This window comes from Pholis gunnellus (genome assembly GCF_910591455.1).
Source record: "Pholis gunnellus genome assembly, chromosome: 15".
Taxonomy (NCBI): domain Eukaryota; kingdom Metazoa; phylum Chordata; class Actinopteri; order Perciformes; family Pholidae; genus Pholis; species Pholis gunnellus.
The window spans coordinates 3,893,687-3,917,221 of NC_136542.1; the positions used below are offsets into that span (position 1 = coordinate 3,893,687).

Consider the following 23,535-nt stretch of genomic DNA (forward strand, 5'->3'; position numbering starts at 1 on the left):
CTTCTGTCACGTGCCTGTCAAACCCCATACCCTCGCGCAGCCTTCGTCAACACAACCCGCAAGACAACTGAGGAAGTAGCAACAAGAAGCTAACAAAAACTAACCGCTACGGCTAATACTATTTGTATTAAGTTAACTAAAGGTTGTGTTTTGTCTTTATTGACACAGTAACGGACTGTCTTTGTTGGGGTTTCAGTTGGCGTAGAGTTAAGAGGGAACAATGTAGCCGTTGCTTGCTAACTTCTAAGCTAGCAGGCTAACAATCAGCTGTTGTTTTGGTCTGGAGAGCTAGCTGGCTAACAAGCCGAGCTGCATAGCACTCACAGAAGTCCACACCAGATTTCCTTCATTCCCCCGTGGAAACATTTAAAACTGCTCAGTCGGTTAATGGCGACACATAAAGGCGGACCACCCCTGACAGACTAATCAGCGGCCACTCAGTCAGCCGTTGTCCCGACACAGGCGTCAACAACTCCCTGTGGAATCGAGCCATCGGAGCGGTCTGTAACTGGAGTCAGAAGTATTGCTCCAAGATGCACGACGCGTATGAGCCAGTGCCTATTTTGGAGAAGCTTCCTCTTCAGATCGACTGTCTTGCGGCCTGGGGTAAATTGTTGACACTTTGATGTATCTTATCCCACAGCTACTGTTTTCGTTCTGTGGTTTTAAAAGTGTTTCCTCTGGGCGTTTTATTGAAATACAGTCTCAGGTGAAGTGATCTCAACTGTCAGACCCTGACTCTAAAGGTTTTTCTTCCCACAGAGGACTGGCTGCTCGTGGGAACAAAGCCAGGGCATCTTCTTCTCTACAGAATAAAGAAGGATGCAGGTAGGAAGAGCTGAGGAGATGTGTGGTGCATCTGATCCCTTGTGTATTTGCAGACCTAATGCTTCCTGCTTCCTCTTTTCTCTTTAGGCACCAACCGGTTCGAGGTGACACTGGAAAAATCCAATAAGAACTTCTCAAAGAAGATTCAGCAGGTAGATAAGGCTGTAGGATGCATTTGAGATGCATTTGAAGTCTGGTGAGCGAGTCACAACTCAAATACGTTCAGATTTCTAGGACTACATGCTGTATTGTCCTGTTAATAGCCTCACTTTACACTACATTCAGCTCTTAATGGCCAACTTCCTCTCTTGGAGTGATTCAGCTAATCCCACATGCTTTTAAGACCCATCCATATGCCACCGTAGACTACCAAAGATGATTGATGGCTCAGAACAACCTTCAAATTGAATCAGTGTAGTTAAGACTCGTCATTTTTACAGATAGTGGCGAAAACCACAGGAACAGTGGGTGAAACAAACAAGCTCTAGTGTGTTCTCAGCCTGTCATTTGGTTCAAACCTCCATTAATTGGGTCTCTTTCTCTTTCTACAGCTCTACGTTGTCTCGCAGTATAAAATTCTTGTCAGTCTTCTAGGTACGTTTTCTCTCCCTATTAAATGTATATATTTGCTGATTAGTCTTCACCTGTGAATTGATAAAACTGCAATCTTTTTGCATCAAAGCAGGGCGTTCATCGTCATTCTCTTAATCTGTTTTCTCCTCCAGAGAACAACATCCACGTCCATGATCTCCTGACCTTCCAGCAGATCACGGTGGTGTCCAAAGCCAAAGGCGCCACGCTCTTCACCTGTGACCTGCAGGTCAGTCACAGTCCTTTTTTATAATTGCACCTTTTAGACACAATGCCTGCAGTATTGTTACCGTACAGCACTGCTGTCATATTCATGCAACATGTATGTACTACAAACATACAATTATAGATTAGTGGACTGTTTAAGAGCAAACAGGCAGACTGAGCTGGTTTATTCAGATTTATCAGGTGGTTTTGAGTGGATCATAACTGGTATGTTTTACAAATGTTCCACACTAATATACCTGTAATACTAAGACAACATTGACAGTAAAAAGGCTGAAACATACCAAAAAACAGGTACAATTTCCATACGATCTTATGGCCGAGACGTTTTTTTTTCTTTTGTTTCCACATTTCTGTGTTATCCTCATATTCTGAACTCATGAATTGTATATTTTTTTCAGCAAACCAGCACAGGAGAGGAAAGGTTGAGAATGTGTGTTGCGGTGAAAAAGAAGCTCCAGCTGTATTACTGGAAGGACAGAGAGTTCCACGAGCTGCAGGTACAATGAAATAAACTTGAGAGGTGACCCACAACAGGATGGGGTTTTTTTCCAGTCCTTTTTGATGCATTTAATCATCCTAATGTTTTCTTTTCGTCTGTCAGGCGGACTTTGGTGCACCAGATATTCCAAAGTCCATGGCTTGGTGTGAAAACTCCATATGTGTTGGTTTCAAACGAGACTATTACCTCATTCGGGTATGTGCCACAGGAATGGATAACAATAAGCTTTTTATATTCAGCTTTACTTTATCTTTAGCTACGTACAACTTAAAGTAGAAGGCTGTAAAAGGTTTCTAGTGTGTTTAATGGTGAGAGATGTTTTAAAGTATCAAAACATCCATAATAACGACATAAAACACTCCTGCAGCATAATTCATTCTTTCCACCTGAAGGCTTAGTTTGTTCTAAAATATCCCAAATAGTGCAAAAAAATCTTCTGCTGTTCATGAATCAGTGGATCTGTGGTCCGGCTTTTATTCTCTGTGAAGGGGGAAAACTACAAATATTTAGCATGTAACTTAGGGGGTGTTTCATGGACAGGTTTTGGGAGGATTATCACCGTAAAATTATCTTTTTAAACCACTTCTGAAAAGTTCAGATGTAGTCTATTATTTAATGAGTTCCTGTCTGTTATGTTGGCCTTGAATTTGCGTGTTTATTTGAGGCTTCAGCCTTAGTATTCATTCATCTTGTTATTCTTATTATCAACAAACGTTTGGTTGTGTTATTGTTACTCTTATCAGCGTTTCTTTAATGTTTTAATTGTTCGTCTAAAGCACTGTTCACTTGACCGTACAGACAAAGTTTGTAACGTGTTATTGATGGGGCTGTTCTGAATCTCTCCTGTCGATCAGATGGATGGCCGGGGCTCCATCAAGGAGCTCTTCCCCACCGGGAAACAGCTGGAGCCTCTGGTTACCCCACTGGCTGATGGGAAGGTGGCCGTTGGCCAGGATGACCTGACCGTTGTGCTGAACGAAGAGGGCGTTTGCACCCAGAAGTGTGCCCTGAACTGGACCGACATCCCAATAGCAATGGGTAAGAGAGATGCACAACAGCTGGTACTGTGACACATTTCATATTCTACACTGAGTTATGTTCACATGCGTCCACTTTCTTGTAGAAATAGAATGATTAGTTGCTCAAGCCGTTCTATTTTATATGGTAAACAAGCTCCTACATACCCAGTACGAGTCGGTGTGTTTTTGCTGGAGCTAACTTGTGTTGACAAGAACTGACAGCAAAGTCAAACGGACTCACACACATGTAGACTAACAAGAGCTTAGAAACCCTCCCTCAGCGCTCTGTGTGCGTTGGCTTCCAGATAACACAGAAGGTGTTCGCCAGAATGTGTCACCTCTGGAGAAAAACCAAATGAGCTCATTGTTTTGTTTTTTTATCACTCTTTCTAAACAGTGTAAACCTTCAAAAGACCCATGGCATTACACAAACTGAGCATAACCATCTTAGACACAGCTTGATTAACAGATATATTTAGTCAAAAGACATTCTCTCCAACAGCTCATTAGACTGCTGATATTAAAGAGTTTGGCTGCGATGATGCCTTTCTGCACTGGCAAGAGATAACGAGGAAATGCCAGAAGGAGAAACCGGTTTTCAGCATTTTAGCGCATTCAGGACGGAGGACAAGCTGCTGTGGAGAACAAAATTATGACCGTTAGATTTAGGGAATGGCATAAAATGTATTAGAAAACACAGTCGGCAACTAAAATATCTTTATTGGAACTCTTTCAACACGAGTGTGAGCGTAGTCTGAGATTTATCTCCTTCCTCTTTCTTTGAGGAACTTTCCATCATTAAGTTCCTTTCTGTTAATCGTGAGCTGTTGAATTATATGCAGCTTTTACTTCACCGGTATAAAGCGCTCAGTATGTTGCTCTTTGATTTCACTGACTGCTATGTGACCGAACAGTTCTTGTGACACTGATTGAACAGGTTTGTTCACATAGCAACTATTAAAACAAACACCTGATGAAGCGTCTGGCCTAAATACTGCCATCGTCATCTGCTGCCATCCAGCTGCTGCTGTCTGACTTTCCTTCCCTCTTCCTCAAGCTTTCCACTCTGTCTGAGCTGTGCTACTGTTTCCCACATGTCAGCAGAGGAAACTGCTTTTTTTTAGAAACCTAATACATCATACATCATTGTTTACCCCGTGACTCAGACACCACATGTCTGGATTACTAATGAGCAGAACAGAAGTGATGCAGATGAAGGTCTCATGTTGTTTTTGAAGGCTCCTCTTCCTGCAGAAGGTACGCAGGTGGAAACGATATGAAGGGGAAATGAAGCAGTGGTTTCATACATTTTGCAATTTCCTTGTTTGGATGTAGACAATATGGGGGCTATGATGTGCGTACATCAGCGGAGGATGAGTGCTGGTCAGTTTGAAATGCCTGTAACTGGCCGTCCAGAGGGCCTGTGGGCACAGTCTGTCCCACATCCAGAGTCCCACCTCAGGCCTGTCTGGACGGCCGTCTCCGGCTGGATTTCCTGTCAATTAGCCTCAAGAACTTCCCTCCATAATCGCAGCTGATGCACCTGCTGTCAAGACACAGAGTTTGGGGTCAGGTGCATTTCAAAACACGCGATCCTTATTAGAGCTGAAACGATTATAGTGGGTGTTTTTTATTTTCTGATATTCAATTAAATAGACTTGACTATTAATCGCTGAGCTAAATAAATACAGGTAGATTAGGTGCAATAAAGTACAAGTTTTTTGCAAATAGCCCTTTCTCTTCTCAATGTTGGAATGAATCCAGTATGTTCATTCTGCAACAAATATATTGTCAGAGGGCCCTGGTCACCAAATGGTCACAGCACATGCCACGTAACGGTAACATGCCGGGTAAACACCCCCCTCTCTCTCCCCTTATTTCCGGTCTGTCTCTTCTCCGTCAACTGTCGAATGATAAATAAAACGTCTCTATGTAAGCCTACAGACGTTTAATGACTTGCAGAAGATGTTTGATATTTTTCTGTCTCAAACCCACCTGTGGCGGTTTGGTTTTGGTTGACGTTTTACACTCTCGCCTCTTTTTGTTTCACACGTTCTCAGAGCACCAGCCTCCGTACATCATCGCTGTTCTTCCTCGGTACGTGGAGATCCGGACGTTTGAGCCGAGGCTGCTGGTGCAGAGTGTGGAGCTGCAGAGACCTCGCTTCATCACCTCAGCCGGGTGAGACGGAGCTCTGTGAAGATGTGATTTTATATAACGCATCACTCTGACCGAACTACAGCACATTAGGACATTATCTGTTTACTTTTTACTGGCTGCATTATTGCACCACTCCAAGATTTTGAGAATATTGAGTTTTGTGTTGTCTTGTTATAACAACATACCAACGCATAACATTATCATAACAACCTATCCTGTTATAATTACTAATAATAAAATAAAATGTCTTGTTTATAATATGCTGTTATAACAAGAAAAAGTTCTTCTAAAAACGGAATAATCTGAACTCAAATATGTCGTAACATGCTAAATATCTTGTTATAAGGATGTTGTAACAGTAAGACTTTGATTCCGTCCTGCTGGCAGCAATACAGCTCAGTACTGCAGTATGTTTGAGGTAAAAAAATAAAAAAAAGGCTGCAGTGGCTACTGCAAGACTCTGGGCTTAAAGTTACAGATTCAATAATGAATGGTGGCACTTTTACGTATACCACTCTGGTTCCTGCACGTAACATCCTCATGCATCATTTGCTCTCACCAGTTTCTATCTCTCATGATCGTGAGTTCCCTCCTTGCAAAGAAAAAACGCTTTTTGTTTTCCGACCTATCCTCATCTCATCATGTTTCTCTCCTCTTTATCTTTCACAGGCAAAATATTGTGTACGTCGCCAGCAACCACTTTGTGTGGCGCCTGGTTCCCGTGTCGATAGCCACCCAGATCCGGCAGCTCCTTCAGGACAAACAGTTTGAGCTGGCTCTTCAGCTGGCGGTGAGCAGCACAACCACTCACTTCACTCTTTAACCTCGTTTATTCCTCAAGATTCAATCGGTGCTTTAGCTCAGCGGATGGAACCCGACCATCACTTATCTTGATTAGGGAGCCGCATGTTGAAACGTCTTTTGTGCCTCATTGTCAGCTTATCTCGCTGTCTAGCTGTCCAGGACTATCTTCAAGAATGATGAAGACTATTCGTGTGGTTAACTGGAGACATGTTTCTGTAGCCTGATACATTTCTCTTTTGCGTCTGTTTCTGTTATTTTTGTTTTCTGCCAGAAGATGAAGGATGATTCCGACGGTGATAAGAAGCAGCAGATCCATCACATCCAGAATCTCTATGCCTTCAATCTGTTTTGCCAGAAGAGATTTGATGACTCCATGCAGGTGTTTGCCAAACTGGGCACAGGTAGGTCCCCCCCCCCCCCCCCCCCCCCCCCCCCCCCAGTAGACGACTGATTTCTGTCTGTTCAGGCCAAATTTCTAAGACTTGGATCTAATCGCATGTGTTGCATTATTTATTTGTAACACATGGCTACTATTCACTACATAAGACGAGAGCACATCGCTTAGACATCTAAAAAAGTAAATATGTTGTACTGTTGTCAACTTTAACGAGGTGATGGGCTTGTTTCAGTCTCATTGTATTCTCATGATCAATGTTTATGTATTGGAGCCTATTTAAGGTGAATCTGGCCTTAATTTTACCAACATTTATTAAGTCTACTTTTTTCTTTCTCTTTTCTTGACCTCATTACGCATCTGTTTCTTATCGTGTGTATTGATGGAAATATTTGTATTACATATATAACATTCTCATGTAATGATGTCACATCTACTAAACAAACTCAAGTATCCCCCCCGTGTGCTCTGCAGATCCCACCCACGTGATTGGGCTGTACCCAGACCTGCTCCCGGCAGACTACCGCAAACAGCTGCACTACCCCAACCCTCTGCCTACTCTGTCCGTGGCAGAGCTGGAGAAGGCTCATCTCGCCCTCATCGACTATCTCACACAGGTGTGTGTGTGTGTGTGATGTATGAATCCCTGATGGAAGGGATGCATTTTGTACAGGATGTAAACTTCGACCGAGGCTCTATTTAGAGGAGCATTACCAAAAACACAAGAGTCGATAAGTGAAAAAAGCATGTTACGGGTGAAGATCAAGATAATTGGAGTAAATCGAAGGAGGCCCAATATTAACCTTTTTGTTTGTGTGTCCTCACAGAAACGTAGCCACCTTGTGAAACAGCTGAATGACTCTGACCCTTCTATAACGTCTCCGCTCATGGAGGGCACGCCGACTATCAAAAGCCGGAAAAAGCTCCTGCAGATCATTGACACCACCCTGCTGAAGTGTTACCTGCACGTAAGACCACCTTCCTTTTCTTTCTCAACAAATGGAGACATTTCAGTCCAAACTGCCACTTTTGAACAATTATTACTTGATATTAATATACAGAAAACAGTTCAGTGTGTTGCTCTTTATTGATCTACTATCCTCCAAAAGTTGTTCTTATTTTGTTTCAAATATAAGATTTATATATACATTTACATTCATGAAAATGAAACCTCTTAATACTACAGGAAGCAAAACAATGAATAAGTTTTGACAAAGATAAAATAAATGTTTGTTTTTAATTTCATGCAGTCATTTTGCCAATAGGTGTCACATGTTCCTCATAAAATGGATTGTGATTTTTTCATTAGAAACATTTTTTTAATCAAGCTTATTTTTATAATTCTCTTTTCTTTAATGCCACTCATGACTCATGTCGTACTTTTTGATCAACAGCCACTCTACAGTGAACCTAATCCAGCTGTTTTATATTTCATAATAAACGCTCTAATGAACTTGGCAGTTTTCACCGTCCGCTTAGAGAAAAGTGATTTCATATCACGAGGATGTAAATCCGAACATTTGCAGGAATTGGCAGCAACATGAGGCAGTTCACTTTACCTCCCACGTAGCTCAACGGGTTCTGTGTCAGGCGGCGCGTTGGCAGACGTACTTTTGAAGTCACCGTTTAAAAGCGGTGTCCTCTCCGTGTAGCTGCAGTAATGTCAGTCTGAGGTCTGATTCAGGGAGGTAGACGCCTGGACAGCTATTTAATGTACCAGGCACACTGTGTGTCAAACCTCATCTATGGTGAGAAAGTATGAGATCACAGATGCAAGCAGCCAAAGTAAGTTTCTCCACAGAGAGATCTGGCTTTTGTCTTCAACGTGTCTCTGCTGCTCTTCAACATTTAGACGAGTCGGCCCATGTGGCATCCAGGGGAAATGCCACCAGGTGCTCCTCTGTGGAGGTATAATAAGCACCATTTAATCCGAGGAACTCAAAGGGCAGATCCCACTGGAGGGTGTAACTGAAGAGCGACTGGAGCTCCTCTTACAATGAGTGCCAACACCTGCACCGCATTATTTAAATGATATTAAAAATGATCTGTGAGGTCACCGTTCCTGAAGTCTTTGGGTGAAAACGCAACCTGAGCTTTAAAGGGTTGAACGGATTAAAGTTTGGAAATGTGTGGTGGTGTTGATGTTTTATAATCTGCTCTTTAGACCAACGTGGCCATGGTGTCCCCCCTCCTTCGTCTGGAGAACAACCACTGCCACATCGAGGAGAGCGAGTACGTCCTGAAGAAGGCCCACAAGTACAGCGAGCTCATCATCCTCTATGAGAAGAAGGGCCTGCACCAGAAGGGTAGGAAGGCTCTGCTGCTCGCTGCGTGTGATTGTGGGGATCTGATCTTTTGGGGAAGTTAAACAAGTTGCAACTTCACAACTGTGTTTTTTTTCAACATTTAGATATCTTTGATGTTGTATTGTCTCTCTACTCCTTACTCTTAGGGATTAAACTGTCAATTCTTTTTTAAATATCAGCTTTTCTTTGCTGTAAAATTAAGTGTTTGTCAGCAGTTTAAGATTGCATTCTTTTTATTTAATGCTAATCAAAGTATTTGGGGGACATTTTGTGCATTTTCTTGACACAAACAATAGAAGTAATCTGTCTCACTTCAAGTGATTTCTTTACGTTTCATCCAGCTCTGTCCCAACACGTGATGCCCAATGCTTTGGTCCTCATTTGTACATCTGTGCTTCTCTGCAAATTCCATTTGTGTGATTTGGGGCGTACTGATTCGTTTACCACGGTGTGTATTTATACACGTCCTTCAGCTGTTGTGGCTTTCCTGGAAAACTGTCAAGTGCAAGTTCAAATAGGCTTTCACGTATGAATGGATAACGAGACATTTTAAGCTGCATAAGCAAGTAGAAGCCACAACTTGTTTTACAGAAACATGACGGTGAGAAACAAGAAGCAGCATTAAGAGGATAAACCTGCAGTTAGAGTTAAGCTCTGTTTAAATAGTTTGTTTTGGTTTTCTGTCTCTCTTTTATTTGGACGAGTCGACTGAAATCTGTGATTATTCTAAAGAAATGTTCACTGACCGTCGTTTAACACAGAGCCAAACCGACCAACCTGGTGAACGAAATACACGCTGCAAACTTTCCCTCCAAGTATTTTACATGTTTAACAAACAGCAAATTCAAAGAGCTTTGTTTACGCTGTCTTGCTTTAATTAAGGAAACATTAAATCAGTGTCTCATGGCGTTTAGTACGTTCTAACACTAGATACATAATGTATTCTTCTGTGTGAATTCTGCTGCTCTGGTTAAAGGGGATCGTGTCTCTATAGATGTTGTATTGAGTTTAAAAGTACGTAAAAACCACAGCTGTACTGAAGTACTATTTTGAGCCAGTATTTAAAAGTTATGCTACTTTATAGTTGTATAACTATTGTACATTTTCCTCCACTATACTTATATGACAGCTGCAGTTACTAGTTACTTTTCAGATTAAGATTTTACATATAAAAATATGATTCTATTATAAAATATGATGTATTAATGTAGATTAAACTAGCCGGAATTAACTTTACCTCAACCAGCTGTTCAGTAAGTGTAAGTACATCAGTAATATGATGTATAATAAAACACTCAATTAGTGCCTTTTACTGTTTGAAGCATATTTGGTGCTAATTCTTTTGTACTTTTAATGGATATATTTGAATAGATAATGCTGCAGTCAGCGTTGCATTTTCTTTCAACTTTCAAAGGAAAACTCAACTTAAATGAACTCACTTAAATTCATTTTGTGATGTGATTTTAAAAAATGTTTTGAGTGTGAAATTCATCCTCGTGCAGCAGACAAAAAAATAATTAAATCAAATGGATGATCCGTTTTATTCCTCATAATGTGCTTTATCGTCTACAGGCCTCAGCATGACAACTGAACACACAACAATGAACTGAAACATCCCAATTCCCACTTTTAAATTGGATGTTGAGTTTGGGGTTCAGTATTTAAATGTCGGATCACTTGACGCTAGACCTTCCTCGGCCTTTGGCAGCGGCCTCCTCGTTACCTCCCAATTCAGAAACAAGAGCCTTTGTACTCTGAATTGTTCCATTATGTTTTAAATTCAATAGGCAGCAGTCATGTGCTTGTAACAAAGTAGTATTCTGTTGCGTAGCGTGGACTCAGCTGTGTGAGGCCTCGCCGTTTATCTCGGAGGAGGTTTCCTGCACGCGGCCGGCTCGTCGTCCTCGTAGATCACAGCTGTCTTGATGTAGTTTGGTTTCTGGCGGGATACTGCGGCAGATTCTGGGCCGTTCTCGCTGTGAGCGCGGCTGGTTCCAATCGACCCGCTGCTGCAAATTTGTGCTTCTGATGTCATGCTGCTCGAGTCGATGCCCCTCAATTCAAACCAGCTGTTCCCGTCCACCAATTAACACTGTGCTCTGGGCTCCATCCAGGAGTTATGCAACGCCGTGCACACCACAGAAGAGATGACATGTTGCTACTTTCCATCACTCAAGACTGATCTCACGTTTGCTCTGACTCGCCCTCTCACTCTCCTCCCTTCATCTGTCCTCACCAGCTCTGCAGGTGCTGCTGGACCAGTCCACCAAGGCCAACTCTCCGCTGAAGGGCCACGAGCGAACGGTGCAGTACCTCCAAAGACTGGGTAAGGAGTCTGTTTCAAACTAGCGTCAAAGTTGTCACCGCCGCTAGATATGTTAAATGTGTTTGGGGCGATTTTGGGAAAGGCTCTGAGAGAACGTTCACCCTGATTGATGTTGGATGAAATGTAAATGTCATGGTCTGCAGTCTTTCATATGTCTGGCACCGACTAAACGAGAGGACCTCGCTCCATGTGTGTCACTGTTTACTCTGTTACTACTCTGTGAACCGGGGATTTTCTGTTTCTTCCCATCAGCCTTTTCAATGTGGTTAAACTCCGGAACAATCCAGTAAACTGCCTGTGAGATAAAACCCAGTGGGGAAAAAATACATATGAAAAGCTGCGTGGAGGCTTTCAACCTCTGTTGGCTGTGGTTCAGTTTGTTTATGGTGGCGATGCATTACACAGCACCGTTCTCCTGCTGCCTGCCAACTGCAAACAATGGTTTTGGAAAAACCAGTGCAAACAAACCACTCATCACGAATACGTGTTCAACGTCGGGTCATAAACTTGTTCAGGTCAAGAACTCGATCTTTCTTGTTATATTTTGTAATATTACTTATTCTGTTTCTTTCATTTCAGTTTGGCTCTAGTACTGTATTTTACTCTAATAACAAATGTTTGTATTATTTATTAATCTGCTGGTTTTATTCATGATTATCGTTTGGTCTATAAATGTGTAAATTGAAATCTTTGACTTTAAATTAATTTTTTTTTGCAGAAAAGTCTACTTCAATTATACGTCAAATCCGTGACCGTTGTCTGGCTAAGATGTTTTCATGATAGATTTAACTTCTATGGACCTTTTTATTATAAATGAAATAAAATAAATGTAGCCCCCGGGTCCCTGACTCCATCTTGAAAAATAAACTCTTGAACCAGAGCACCTGTAATTCTGTGTGAAGACACTTTTTCGTAAAAGGCAACCACAAAGTTTCTGACATCAGTTTGACAATTTCACATCATTTTGACCCAGAAATCCACGTCTCTACTCCAGTAGAGGCTCCGTCCTCCGGAATGAGAAGCAGCTGCTGGTTCACTCCACACATGTGAACAATGTGGACCGGAGTCACGGCGGCTCCCGATGGATTGTGGCCATCTTGTTATGTCTTGGGTCAAAATGATGTCATAACGTCAAGATTGTCATAGCAATCAGAATTGAGGTTCTGGTACCCGGCTATTTATACAATATGTAATAAACATAGTTGCCAGTTGATTGACAACTTAAATATTTGACTAATTGTTGCAGCTCTACTACATCGGGCTTTATTCTTTAATATCAGAAAGAGCACGTAGCGCCATCATCTGCTTTGGTTCCATCTTTACTTGTTTTCCTCTGAGCTCCTTCTGAAGAAGTTAAACTCCTTAATCTCTCCCTTATCTCCTCCTTATCTCCTCCTTATCTCCCCCTTATCTCCCCCTTATCTCTCCCACACACAGGAGGGGAGAATTTGGGAATCATCTTTGAGTTTTCTCCGTGGGTGTTGAAGATCTGTCCTGAGGACGGCCTGAAGGTGGGACACAAAATGTTACATAACGGTTCAGTTTCCTCGGTCATAGATCAAAGCTCATTCTATTTGACAGTCATAACAATGATGTATAAAGTCTCAGTATAGTTTATGTCCACTCGGCGTAAAGGAAGCTCTCCCGTAGGTTTAACGATCTCTCTTCCTGTCCAGATCTTCACAGAGGACCTGACCGAGGTGGAGACTTTGCCCCGAGACAAGGTGCTGAACTTCCTGAAGGAGGGCTTTAAGGAGCTCGCCATCCCATATTTGGAGCACATCCTTTACGTGTGGGACGATAAGGGCCCGGAGTTTCACAATGTGCTGATCCAGCTCTACCTGGAGAGGGTCCAAGGCCTCATGAAGCAGTACCTCAACTCACTGCCAGAAGGTACGAGCAACAGAATACTTGAGTTAATTCAAGTGAAGTTCAGAGTATCTGCAGGCCCATAAAAAGGCATGAAAAGTTTTATACAAACTACTTTTTACCTCCTCTTTAAAAACTATTGTTTTCATCTTGATACAGATACCTAACATTGAGTCCTTTCTACCTGAAGCAAAGCTACAAAGTGAAGTGAATCCTTTTATCTGAGCTGCAGGGAAACATGACCCTTGGTCTCTAATATCTTCTTAATGCCAAAAGAACATAATCCAAATTTATCGGAGGACTTTCATGTGATTACATCACTGCATATGGTTTCGGTTTGCCTTTGCGTACTCCTCCAGATAGTTGTCTCTCACTGCTTTACACGTTAATCCTGTGTCAGGATTTATTATGAAGTCCATCCGTCTCTCTCTCTTTGTCTTTTAACGACCATCCAGGAACCGTGCATTGAAATGAACCTGTCAGACGGCTCCATTTCCAGGGATGCTCCTTAATGTGCACTCTGTCTGAGAAATAAAGTAATAAAAACAACTAATTAAATAAATACATCTGTCCCTGGGGCAGGTTATTGCTTCAGGTCGCGTTATGAAGCATACTTCAGAATACGACTCGTGATATTAAGATATCGTTTCTCTGAGATTATTCACGTCTACATTCATTATCTATTCTTCCTTTTATCAGCACTATTTTCAGTTTCACCTCAAATGTGTTCCGTTGAGTTTTCTTCTGGAGATTACTTGTGAAAAACCAAAAGAAAAGTTTTGTTTACATCCAGAGTTTCTTACCAAAACACAAGGCGTGTATCTTTGAGGTCTAACAGACCTGCTGGGTGCATTTCCTTCTTAATCAAACCTTTGCAAAGCCCACGGTTAGATATGAGAGAACCTGCGTCGTTTATGTCCATGTTTGCTTGCCAGCAGTCTTCTTCTTCTTCTTCACTGCCTTTGTTGGCGTGTTCCCACTTAACTGTCAATCCGTAGATTAGTGTTAAAACCATTGGCAGGATGTGAAGCACGCTGCGTCCTCGTGGGCGTGCACAATACAAACAAAACAGGATAAAGATATTAAGTCTATAGTGCTGCGAGTGGTTAATAACTCCACAGGGTACGATTAAGACGAGGATGATACTTTAATAAAGATTCAAGTTACAAAACTAATTAAACCATACAGATTTCTTTTAAAGGATTTTTGAAGCACTTCTGATATATTTGATGTACTTGATCATTGTTATGATTACCTTTGTAACCTAGATTATTTTAATTATGAATCTGTCAGTCATGTTCACAATTTCTTAACTCGTTTGGTTCATAAAATAACATGAAATTGTGAAGCTAGCTGTGTCTTCAGACTGCCGACTTGTCCGACCAACAGTCCAAAACTCAAATACATACATTTTTCTATCACAGAAGACCATGAAAAGCAGCAAGTATCAAGTAAAAAAGTTATTTTTGCAGCTCTAGACTCTGTATCTGAAACCACTGTCATGCTGTAGGAGTTCCAGCTGTGTCTGCGGGGAAAGAGGAAGGTGATCTGGGAGAGTTCAGGAACAAGCTGCTGTCTTTCCTGGATATTTCTACCAGCTATGAACCAGCCAGACTCATCAGCGACTTCCCCTTTGATGGTAAGAACTGTGACCGAAAATAAGTATCAGCCATAAGCATTTACACGCTGAGGATGAAAGGAAATCTGTTGTTTTTGATACAGAAATATGTAGGAATTCAAACTGAGCCACATATTTTACTATCAGTTTATATTTCCAGTCACTTTTAATCGAACCATAAATTTGCCTCAGGGGGCTTAATGTAACATACGCCTTTTAGAAAAACCAAGTATTTCATGTACTTTCCATTACCTCATGTACATGTGTTCTCAGTTATAGAGGAAGGTTTTAGCCAACTTCTATACGTTTTTAAGCTGAAGGCTGAAACTTGTTTTCCATGCTGAAGGCCTGCTGGAGGAGCGGGCTCTGCTGCTGGGTCGGATGGGTAAACACGAGCAGGCGCTCTTCATCTATGTGCACATCCTGAAAGACACCCGCATGGCTGAAGAGTGAGTACTCCTGCAAACAACGACTGGGTGGATAATTAACCAGTCACCTGCCAAACGTTTGCCAAACGCCAGCAGCTGACTAATGATGAAGAATTCATTCAAGTTCATGGTTTCCCTTCTTGTGCTCTGCAGATACTGTCACAGCCATTACAACAGTTTAGTCGAAGGGAATAAAGATGTAAGTAGCTTTCAAAGTTTGGTTCACAAAGATAATTTAAAATAATTTCTGCCTTTTCCTCCTGGATTGTGTTGTTATTTTATGACCACTTATTTCATTCTGTGCGCTCGGCTGCCGTCTGTTAAGTGCCTCTGGGTTTGCAGAAAGTGCTACACAAATATAATGGATTATTTATGGCTCAAGCTCCCAATTCAACGGGTTTTGTCAGAAAGGACCGCTGACATTGTCCGTTACGACGAACTCGACTCTGCAAACTAAATGAAAATATATGAATCAGCATCACATTTATTAACGGATCACTGATGTTTCTGTAAAGGTCAGAAATATACAAGATCTCTGTTTGGACACTGAATATTTGATGCCTGTGTGTTAAGTCTACTTTCAACATCAAACCCGTAACGATGGTGAAGCAGATACATCGAGCACTAACGGCCGTATTTCTGCCCTTCAGGTTTATCTCTCTTTGCTGCGAATGTACCTGTCCCCTCCCGACGTCCACTGCTTGGGGCCCATCAAGATGGAGCTGCTGGAGCCTCAGGCCAACCTCCAGGCGGCTCTGCACGTCCTGGAGCTGCACCACAGCAAACTCAACACCACCAAGGTAAACGGCCACAGAGCGGCACGCACATTCCTCTCTCCGGTGACCTGGCACCCAACCCCAGTCTGGTAATCACAAGTCATTCTTTGTTTTATCTCCTTGGAGTGTAACACGTGTTTACTTGTGAGATGACACAGAAAAGGCTGCAAAAGGCTTCCGACATGTGCACTATTCTACTCTACCAATCTCATCTGGTGCTTCAAACTGCTCATTCACACATAGAGCAGGAATTACTTTCTAATTCAACTCGGTGCTTTATCATTATGAGTTGACTCTTTGCCATCGCTCAGATTAAGTGATCACTGCGAACTCAGACCAGACGTGAGAGTGGAACTGATAAGAGTCGGCTTGTTTAGGCTGCATAAAAATGAGATGGAATAACATGATTTATGATAACACACACACAAACGCACGCACGCACACACACAAAATGAGTCATTTTGGTGTGAAATTAGAGCAGCGACTGAACTGAATGCTCATTTAAAGATTTTATTTCAGTTTGTTTTTAGAGCGAGATGAGAGGGGTTTGCACAGTAATCAGGCTGCTGCCTTTGTGATAGCAAAGATCCAAAAATCAAAGATTCCCACCAGAGTGCAGATCTCCCCCGAGAGGCCGTCCGCATTGAAATATGAATATCTTTGATGAAATTCCTTTCATATACCTGTTTCAACTATCTGAACCAAAAATAGCAAAGAATTGAATAAAAGCTGTTTTTGGACATGTGCCTACATGTGCCAGGACAAACTTCAACTTGTATCTGCTGCGATCGCTCCCTCGTCCACTCACACCTCATTCACCATCACTATCCCTCTCTCGCTGCTGCACCACACACACACACACACACACACACACTACACACACACACTACAGGACTGGCTCTGCTCTCCAAATGATCTACGCTGCCCTCACAACAACCAGTCGGTGTGTTTGCTCCCAGCCTCTCTCTGCTGCAATTCATCGGTCGTATACGCTGGCTCGAGTCAGCCAAAACACAGTAAAAAGTATCCTCCTCCTCCGTAACATCCTCTGTATTTTTGGGAAGCCATTTCTGCAGTGTGCCAGTCCCATGGCAGCCAGAGAAATCCAAGCTGCAGCCTGTATTTCCTTCTTGCATCCAACTATGTCACTGTCGCGTCGAATGACGGCGCCGGATGCAGGTAGAACAATAGATTTTAGCTTCAATTTCAAAAGGACATCCACTTAAAAGGTGCCACATTTTCACAGCTAAAGCCAAGTTCCCACTACAGGTCCGATCACGGCGCTGTTCCCACTACACAACTCGCTGTCCTTTCGGGAATCTTGAAGTAGTTTCCACACTGCATGACGCTACAAGATCTTAACCAGGAGGAATCCCTGATGAGCTCTCCGAACTACGTTTTGTTACAAAAACCCATGCGTGAACGGACTCGGGCGTGGTGTAGTCACGCTTTCTGATGTCATCGACACACGTGTTCACATAGGAGCCTGTTTCCACACAGCGATACTGTTTCCCCTGTTGTAGATCAGCCCCCGTGTTACGTTTATTCATGTGAACATCCATCACATGGCTCACACAGGAAGGCTACAGGCGGGGCGACCCGTCCCCAGGTTTCCCCTCAACCCGTGTCTTGCGTTCTCATTGGCTGTTGCTCCCCGACAGGTCCAGATATTCAGCCTGCTGGATGGCGAGACTCTCGACTATTTGGGTTTGCGTTTTTTAATGCAATCCAGCTGCTACCCATCTTTCCACACAGTCCACATTAAGTCAGCTGATTGAGATAAGATATGGAGAGAGAGAGAGAGAATCTACAGAGTCTTTGAAACGCCACCACTCTGTCTGTAAATATTTGAATCCATAAAGCAAACAAGTTTATCTGTTCCGAGTTATATCCTCGTTGTAGGCTGCTGTGATTTAAAGTGGAAATGATTGTGTGTGAAAGACGGCGCTCGTCTGTGTCAAATTAGGAGCGTCTCGAGGGGAACACTGCATGTTCATGTGAGTGTTTAGGTTTGGATCTCACAACCGGGAAGCTCTCCATCTTGTCTTTTTGTGCCGCTGTGCCTCCCTGCGCTCCCCTATTGACTCGATGGCAACCTTCTTTCAGTTCCCCTGGCCTCGCTCCCAGACTCTGCCTCGCCAAGAAAACAAGACGAGACTGCACCAATATTTCTGGAAAACCTTCTAACGTGAAGCACATTCTTTTTGTTGTTGTATGTAATCATTTTTTTGGGAATAATCAACTTGTCATTTAGTCTATAAATGTCTAAATATTCTGTTCTGGGAAGCAAGTTTACAGAACGCGGGGTGTGGATTGTTGGTTTGTCTGACTGACACCCAAAGAGATCAATATTTGTACGTTATCTACAAAAGGTAAACAAGAAAAAGATGCTTTATGGGAACTCTCAAGTAAGGCAGTAAGAGCTACTCACATGAGCAACAGGGTCAGGCTCCTTCAGCACAAAGGATGGAGATGAATTAAAGTTCTGCAGCTCTTCGGTAACAAACATCCTGAACATCGAGGTTGCAGCAGCCGGATCCTCCTTCTTCTGATAAACATCCCCAAAGTGTGACCAAAGGCCGACTGATTTTGAGACTGAGGCAGAGTTGGCTAACTGTCAGAGAGGTCGTATTAAATAATCAAACTGTAATGCATATTATTTGGTGTATAGTAGTGCAGTTACATGTTGTATCGGTTAGTTATCTCAACAAACATGCAGCACAAATACAGAATATAAGTTGAGCTAAATGCCAGCTCTCAGTTGTCTCTCTGCAGGAAACTCTCACTCTGAGTGTAACGAGGCACGTTTGTGCTAATTTAATTTAATTACGTTGAACAAGAGGACAGCGAGAGTACTGGCCTTGATTTGTGTTTAGCCTCATTCACACTGAGGCGAACAGGCGACTCCTTTTTACTTCTACAGGTAAGAGAAGTCATGTAGCAGAAAATGACTGTTCCCAAGAGGAAGTCGTTTCATTTTGTTTTATCATTTGGAAATGATTAATGAGTTAAGTTCTGCATCTCATGAATGCGAAAGCGACACTTCCCTCTGAATACAGTTCAGCAACAACATGAAGATCATCACCACGTCTGCTCATTTCTATACGTTATACTTTTAAAATGAGTGTTCATTTGCTTCCGATTCCCTCCAATCCTCAAAGTTCTTCCTCCATAATGTTGTAATAATTCATTTTTTTTTGTCTTCCAGGCCATCAACCTGCTCCCAGCAAACACTCAGATCCGAGAGATCCGGGTCTTCCTGGAGAGCGTCTTGGAGGAGAGGGCTCAGAGGAAGCGCTGCAACCAGGTGCTGAAGAGTCTGCTGCAGGCCGAGTTCCTCAGAGTAAGTCCTGGAGGACACGTAACACGAAGCTACTCTTTCTGTACTCCAACACAACAAACTCTGACAAACACCGACACTTTGCTCTCCAAATGTCACTCGCCTTTACCACCGTCGTCAGACATTTAAAACAATCTGAGCCTGTCGGTGGTAAAAAGAAGCACTTTTTAGTGGATGTATGCATCGACGGTGAGGACTCGTCACCAGTGATTACATTCCAGCTCGTTCAGTAGCTGCTGCGTTCTCCCTCAATACTGGGTTTTTAATAATTGCATCTTCTCTATGTTGAAAAAATACCGACGTCAGCCTTTAAGAAAAGGTGGTGAGAATGAATTAGTGTGAGCTGACGAGGAATCAAGGTCTTCCTTTCTTGTTGAGATAATGCAACACTTCATTGATTCCCTCAGAGAAATGGTGTTTTTAATAGTCTTCCTTTGGTGAAGTCAGAGAGCAGCGTCGGACATAAAACTGCTTTCCCGTCATCTGAGAGAGCTGGAGTTCATCTTCAGCTCTGTGCAGTGGACGCGGGACACCTGGAGCTCAGGTTGAAGGACGAATTGTCAGAACTACGTCAGCGTTCACGTGTTAACCATTAGAGAGGAATTGGAAGATTTGAACTTTTAACAACGTGGATACATTTGACACTCAACCAGAGAGCAGTTTGTAACTCATGCCTAACATAATATATTTTCCGAAATGTGCTCCAGGTGATTCATCATAAGATTAATATACGATAGTTGGTTTTACAGTGAAAACTCCTTTCCCAGAGGATAGACGGGGACGGCCTCCTTTTGTGGAAACAGCCCCTCATCATCAGCTCATGAACAGAGAATCCAATATGTTTGGTTCAGTGGTTCCCAGCCTGTAACACACAGCAGCGTCTGCTGCCTCCGGCCACAGGTTGCATGTCTGTTCGTTAAGAGCAGGTCAATTGAAGATTGATTTTTCCTGTCGGACTGAATGAAGTCCAACGGAAATTAAACTGTTTTTTATCTGCTCTGTAATTACAATTCTGTGTCTGCGTAGAGGGAGAACTTCATAAGTCATTTGCAGAAACGACACAGTCCGATCGTTGCATAACTTTAATTAAAGAACCGTCACATTAGCTTTCCTGCTAAAGTCTCCTTCTTATCAAACTTCTTCTGACATCATCTTGTGCAGAAACGTTAGAACGTTATTAAGACTGCTCAGCTGCACATTAACCAGCACGTACACGTAGCTCGCGTGTCACATCGATCTGTTTAGATGCTGGTGTGGTGGTTGCTCTTTTACACCGCTAACAACACGCTATCGGCCCATCGCGTGTGAGCTGACGCCCACGTTTGGTTCACTTGTTCTCATGAGTATATCTGGTACATCCAACGATACATTTGAACGACACATTTTAGGCATGACATTCTTTTTTTTAAGCGGTATTCACCTTGTTATCTAGCACACGGGTAACTCTGCCACAGACACCAGATGTTAAAGACGTTCTCTGCTCTCAGGTGCAGGAGGAGCGGATCTTCCACCAGCAGGTTAAATGTGTCGTCACGGAGGAGAAGACCTGCAGAGTCTGCAAGAAGAAAATAGGAACCAGGTAACGAGCTCAGTGAAGTCGCTCATGGTCCCCTAAAGGAAGCATTAGTATGAACATATGTACTTTTAATATTGTTGTATTTATGTTTAAATTGTATCTTTTATGTTTTGCTCTTATTCTATTTATTATTATTATTATTATTGCATGAGTCTTGAGGGTGGACTGATTATTTGCAGTTGTTGAGGGTTATCATCATGATGATGCTGTCGGTTTATAGCCGCAGCATCTTTTATCTCTTTTGTTGTGTCTGCAGTTTCAGTTGTTATTTATTTGCCCTGAGCTGCAGTTAATTTCACACCCCTGTTCATGTTTGGTTCCCTGTTCTACATGTCGATGAATTGCCTGTTTATCTGCTTTGCTGCAGCTTTGAGTCTTAATCCCGTCCTCTGTGTGTGTTTTTTATCTTTTCTCTCTCAGTGCGTTTGCCAGGTATCCCAACGGCGTGGTGGTGCATTACTTCTGCTGCAAAGACCGAAATGTGTGTCCCACCGAGCAGTGAAGAAAGAGCTCCGCTTGACGGTTCACTCATCGATAACTCCATAAAAACCGCCACCACCACCCCCCACCACCGCCTCCCTCCTGCTCTCTGTGGGTTGCAATGCTCGGACATCGTTGAACTAGAAGTGCATCAGAAGGTTGGAGGTGCTGGAGTTAATCGGCAGGCTGTGCGGCACCTTCCTCACCTTGCAGACATTTTTTTTTTTAACCTCGGAGTCGGCGTCAAAGGCCGAGACTTTCTTTCTCTCTGTGCATGAAGTAACGGGAGGAATGTCCGGCGTCGCTCCGCAGGAGGGGAGAAATAAAGAGGGAGGGTCTTGACATTTGAAAAGCATGTGTCACTGTAACGCTAGAAGGGATTCGTTTCCCGTCACGCCGCCTCGGAGGAAGAAGAGGCGCTACTGACAGACGCTCGTCCTTTCACCGTGAGATGATTACAAGCCTTGGTTGTGTTTTTTTTTTTATTTCCTCCTCCTGCCTCTCTCTGTCTCCCACCTCTCCTGTAACACTGTGCGAGGCCTCAACCACTGCTTGATATGCCATAGACGCTCTGCAGGAGTGCAGTTAAAATGCCTTTTGTGACTCTGAAGATTGTACTTCCAGTGGAGTCGGATGTCTGTCAGGATCTTTTGTTAGCATGTGCTGCTACTGACTAAGCAAAACAGCATTCATCTCACCGTGTGTTTGACAATTCTGTATTTTTTATTTAAACATTTGAGGCGACTAACATTATTCAGATGTTCTCTTCATTATTCAGTGTCTTTACGGTGTGTGAATGATCTTTTTTTACTCATCTGTCGTCTTTGAATTCATTTTTTTTCTTCTTTCCGAGACATTAAAAGTTGATGAAGTGGAACTCCTTTAAAGTGAGACTTGTAACTTTTGAGCCGAGGTGGTAATTACAGAATAATCAAACATAATTTCCTTTAGTTAGGTCTGAAGTGATTAATCAATTATTCAATCGCCAACTGTTTTTCAAGCAGAAACACACACATTCTCTGGTTCCAGCTGTTTTTCTTTGTCACAGTAAATATAATGTCTTAAACTTTAGACTGTTGATCGGATTAAATGAGCAAACTGAAGATGTAACTGTGAGACTTTTTATTAAACATTTGATAGACTAACTCATAAATTAAGAACATAAAACGTCAGATGACGTGTTACATACGAGTGTTACAGAAGTACAGGTGGAGATGATTCTGCTAATATTAGCCACCGTTAGCTACTGCTCACAGCTAAACCGCTGTGTCTGTTGTGTGTTTTATTGCTCAAGAATTCAACTTTTTATTTGTATGATTGTTTCTTCTTTCAAAGGTTACATAGTCTCGCTTAAAGACGGATCACAAACTTAACGTACAGCACTTTAAAAGTGGACGGATGATCTGTTTTATTTGTTGTCGAGTCACACCGTCCGCGTGACAACAACTGGATGTTGAAAGTGTGTTTGATGCGTTTTAAAGGCAATATTGTTAGAAGATGTTTCTGTTTACCGTCCGGATGGGAGGTCATTCAAGAAGCAGGACGTCCCCGTTTACTATCAATGAAATACAAGCGATGAATGTTTTCAGATCTGAGTCCACGGTGTCTACGCTCGCTGACACTCTGGACAGACGACGTATACGACTCGAGCTCTTGTCGTTTTGAAGTTCCCCCACAAGTTGTAGCATTATCTTCATCGCCTGCTTCTTGAAATACCCCTCATCCTCCTCACCCTCCTCTTCTGCTCCTGAAAGGTTTGCACACATTCTCTGCTAAGACTGTTTCTGAATTTAAAGTGGGAACATCTGTCCCGCTCTGTGTGTGTTCTGATATAAACAGCGTTCATGACTTTTCATTGAAGTTCTTTGATTCTGAGGGGCGACCCAGCAGGTACCACGTGTCCGTCCGTTTGTCCGTTTGGCTTTAATCGGTAATAAAAAAAAGCGTTTCCATAATGTTCGTGTGATTCCACGCTGTCTGGATGTTCACGCTGCTGCTGCTGCTAGTTACTCTACTGCATCTCATTGTTGCTCACATTTAGATTTAGTCGATGTAAAGTTCTTTAAGTTGGATATTCATAAAAGGTCAAAACTAATGTCCGTGTGAAAATTATCCAAAAAGTCCAGGAAGAAAATAAGTAAATAAATAAAAGTCAAAGTTGTGAGATAATTATTCAAAAGTCAAATGAATGACTACTATAAATAGATTATAGTTGATACATTTGTCAAAATTAATTATAAATTGTTAAGTACAATTATGTAATTGTTCAAATTGATTAAATATTAAGTATTAG

At 42.4% G+C, this 23,535-nt stretch overlaps 1 protein-coding gene across 1 annotated transcript; it reads left to right on the forward strand.

Moving 5' to 3' along the window:
• Positions 1–50: 50 nt before the first annotated feature.
• Positions 51–23,189, forward strand: vps39 (VPS39 subunit of HOPS complex). The gene is made up of 24 exons (XM_079175093.1): positions 51–606; positions 763–828; positions 916–980; positions 1,380–1,422; positions 1,554–1,648; positions 2,046–2,144; positions 2,249–2,341; positions 3,001–3,184; positions 5,226–5,346; positions 5,995–6,115; positions 6,404–6,530; positions 6,998–7,140; positions 7,351–7,491; positions 8,688–8,829; positions 11,069–11,155; positions 12,593–12,666; positions 12,832–13,048; positions 14,535–14,663; positions 14,989–15,091; positions 15,224–15,269; positions 15,721–15,870; positions 19,055–19,189; positions 20,674–20,765; positions 21,183–23,189. Exons 1-24 carry the CDS (start codon positions 534–536, stop codon positions 21,262–21,264), a joined length of 2,628 nt encoding a protein of 875 aa, XP_079031219.1. The 5' UTR covers positions 51–533; the 3' UTR covers positions 21,265–23,189.
• The last annotated feature ends 346 nt before the right edge of the window (positions 23,190–23,535 follow it).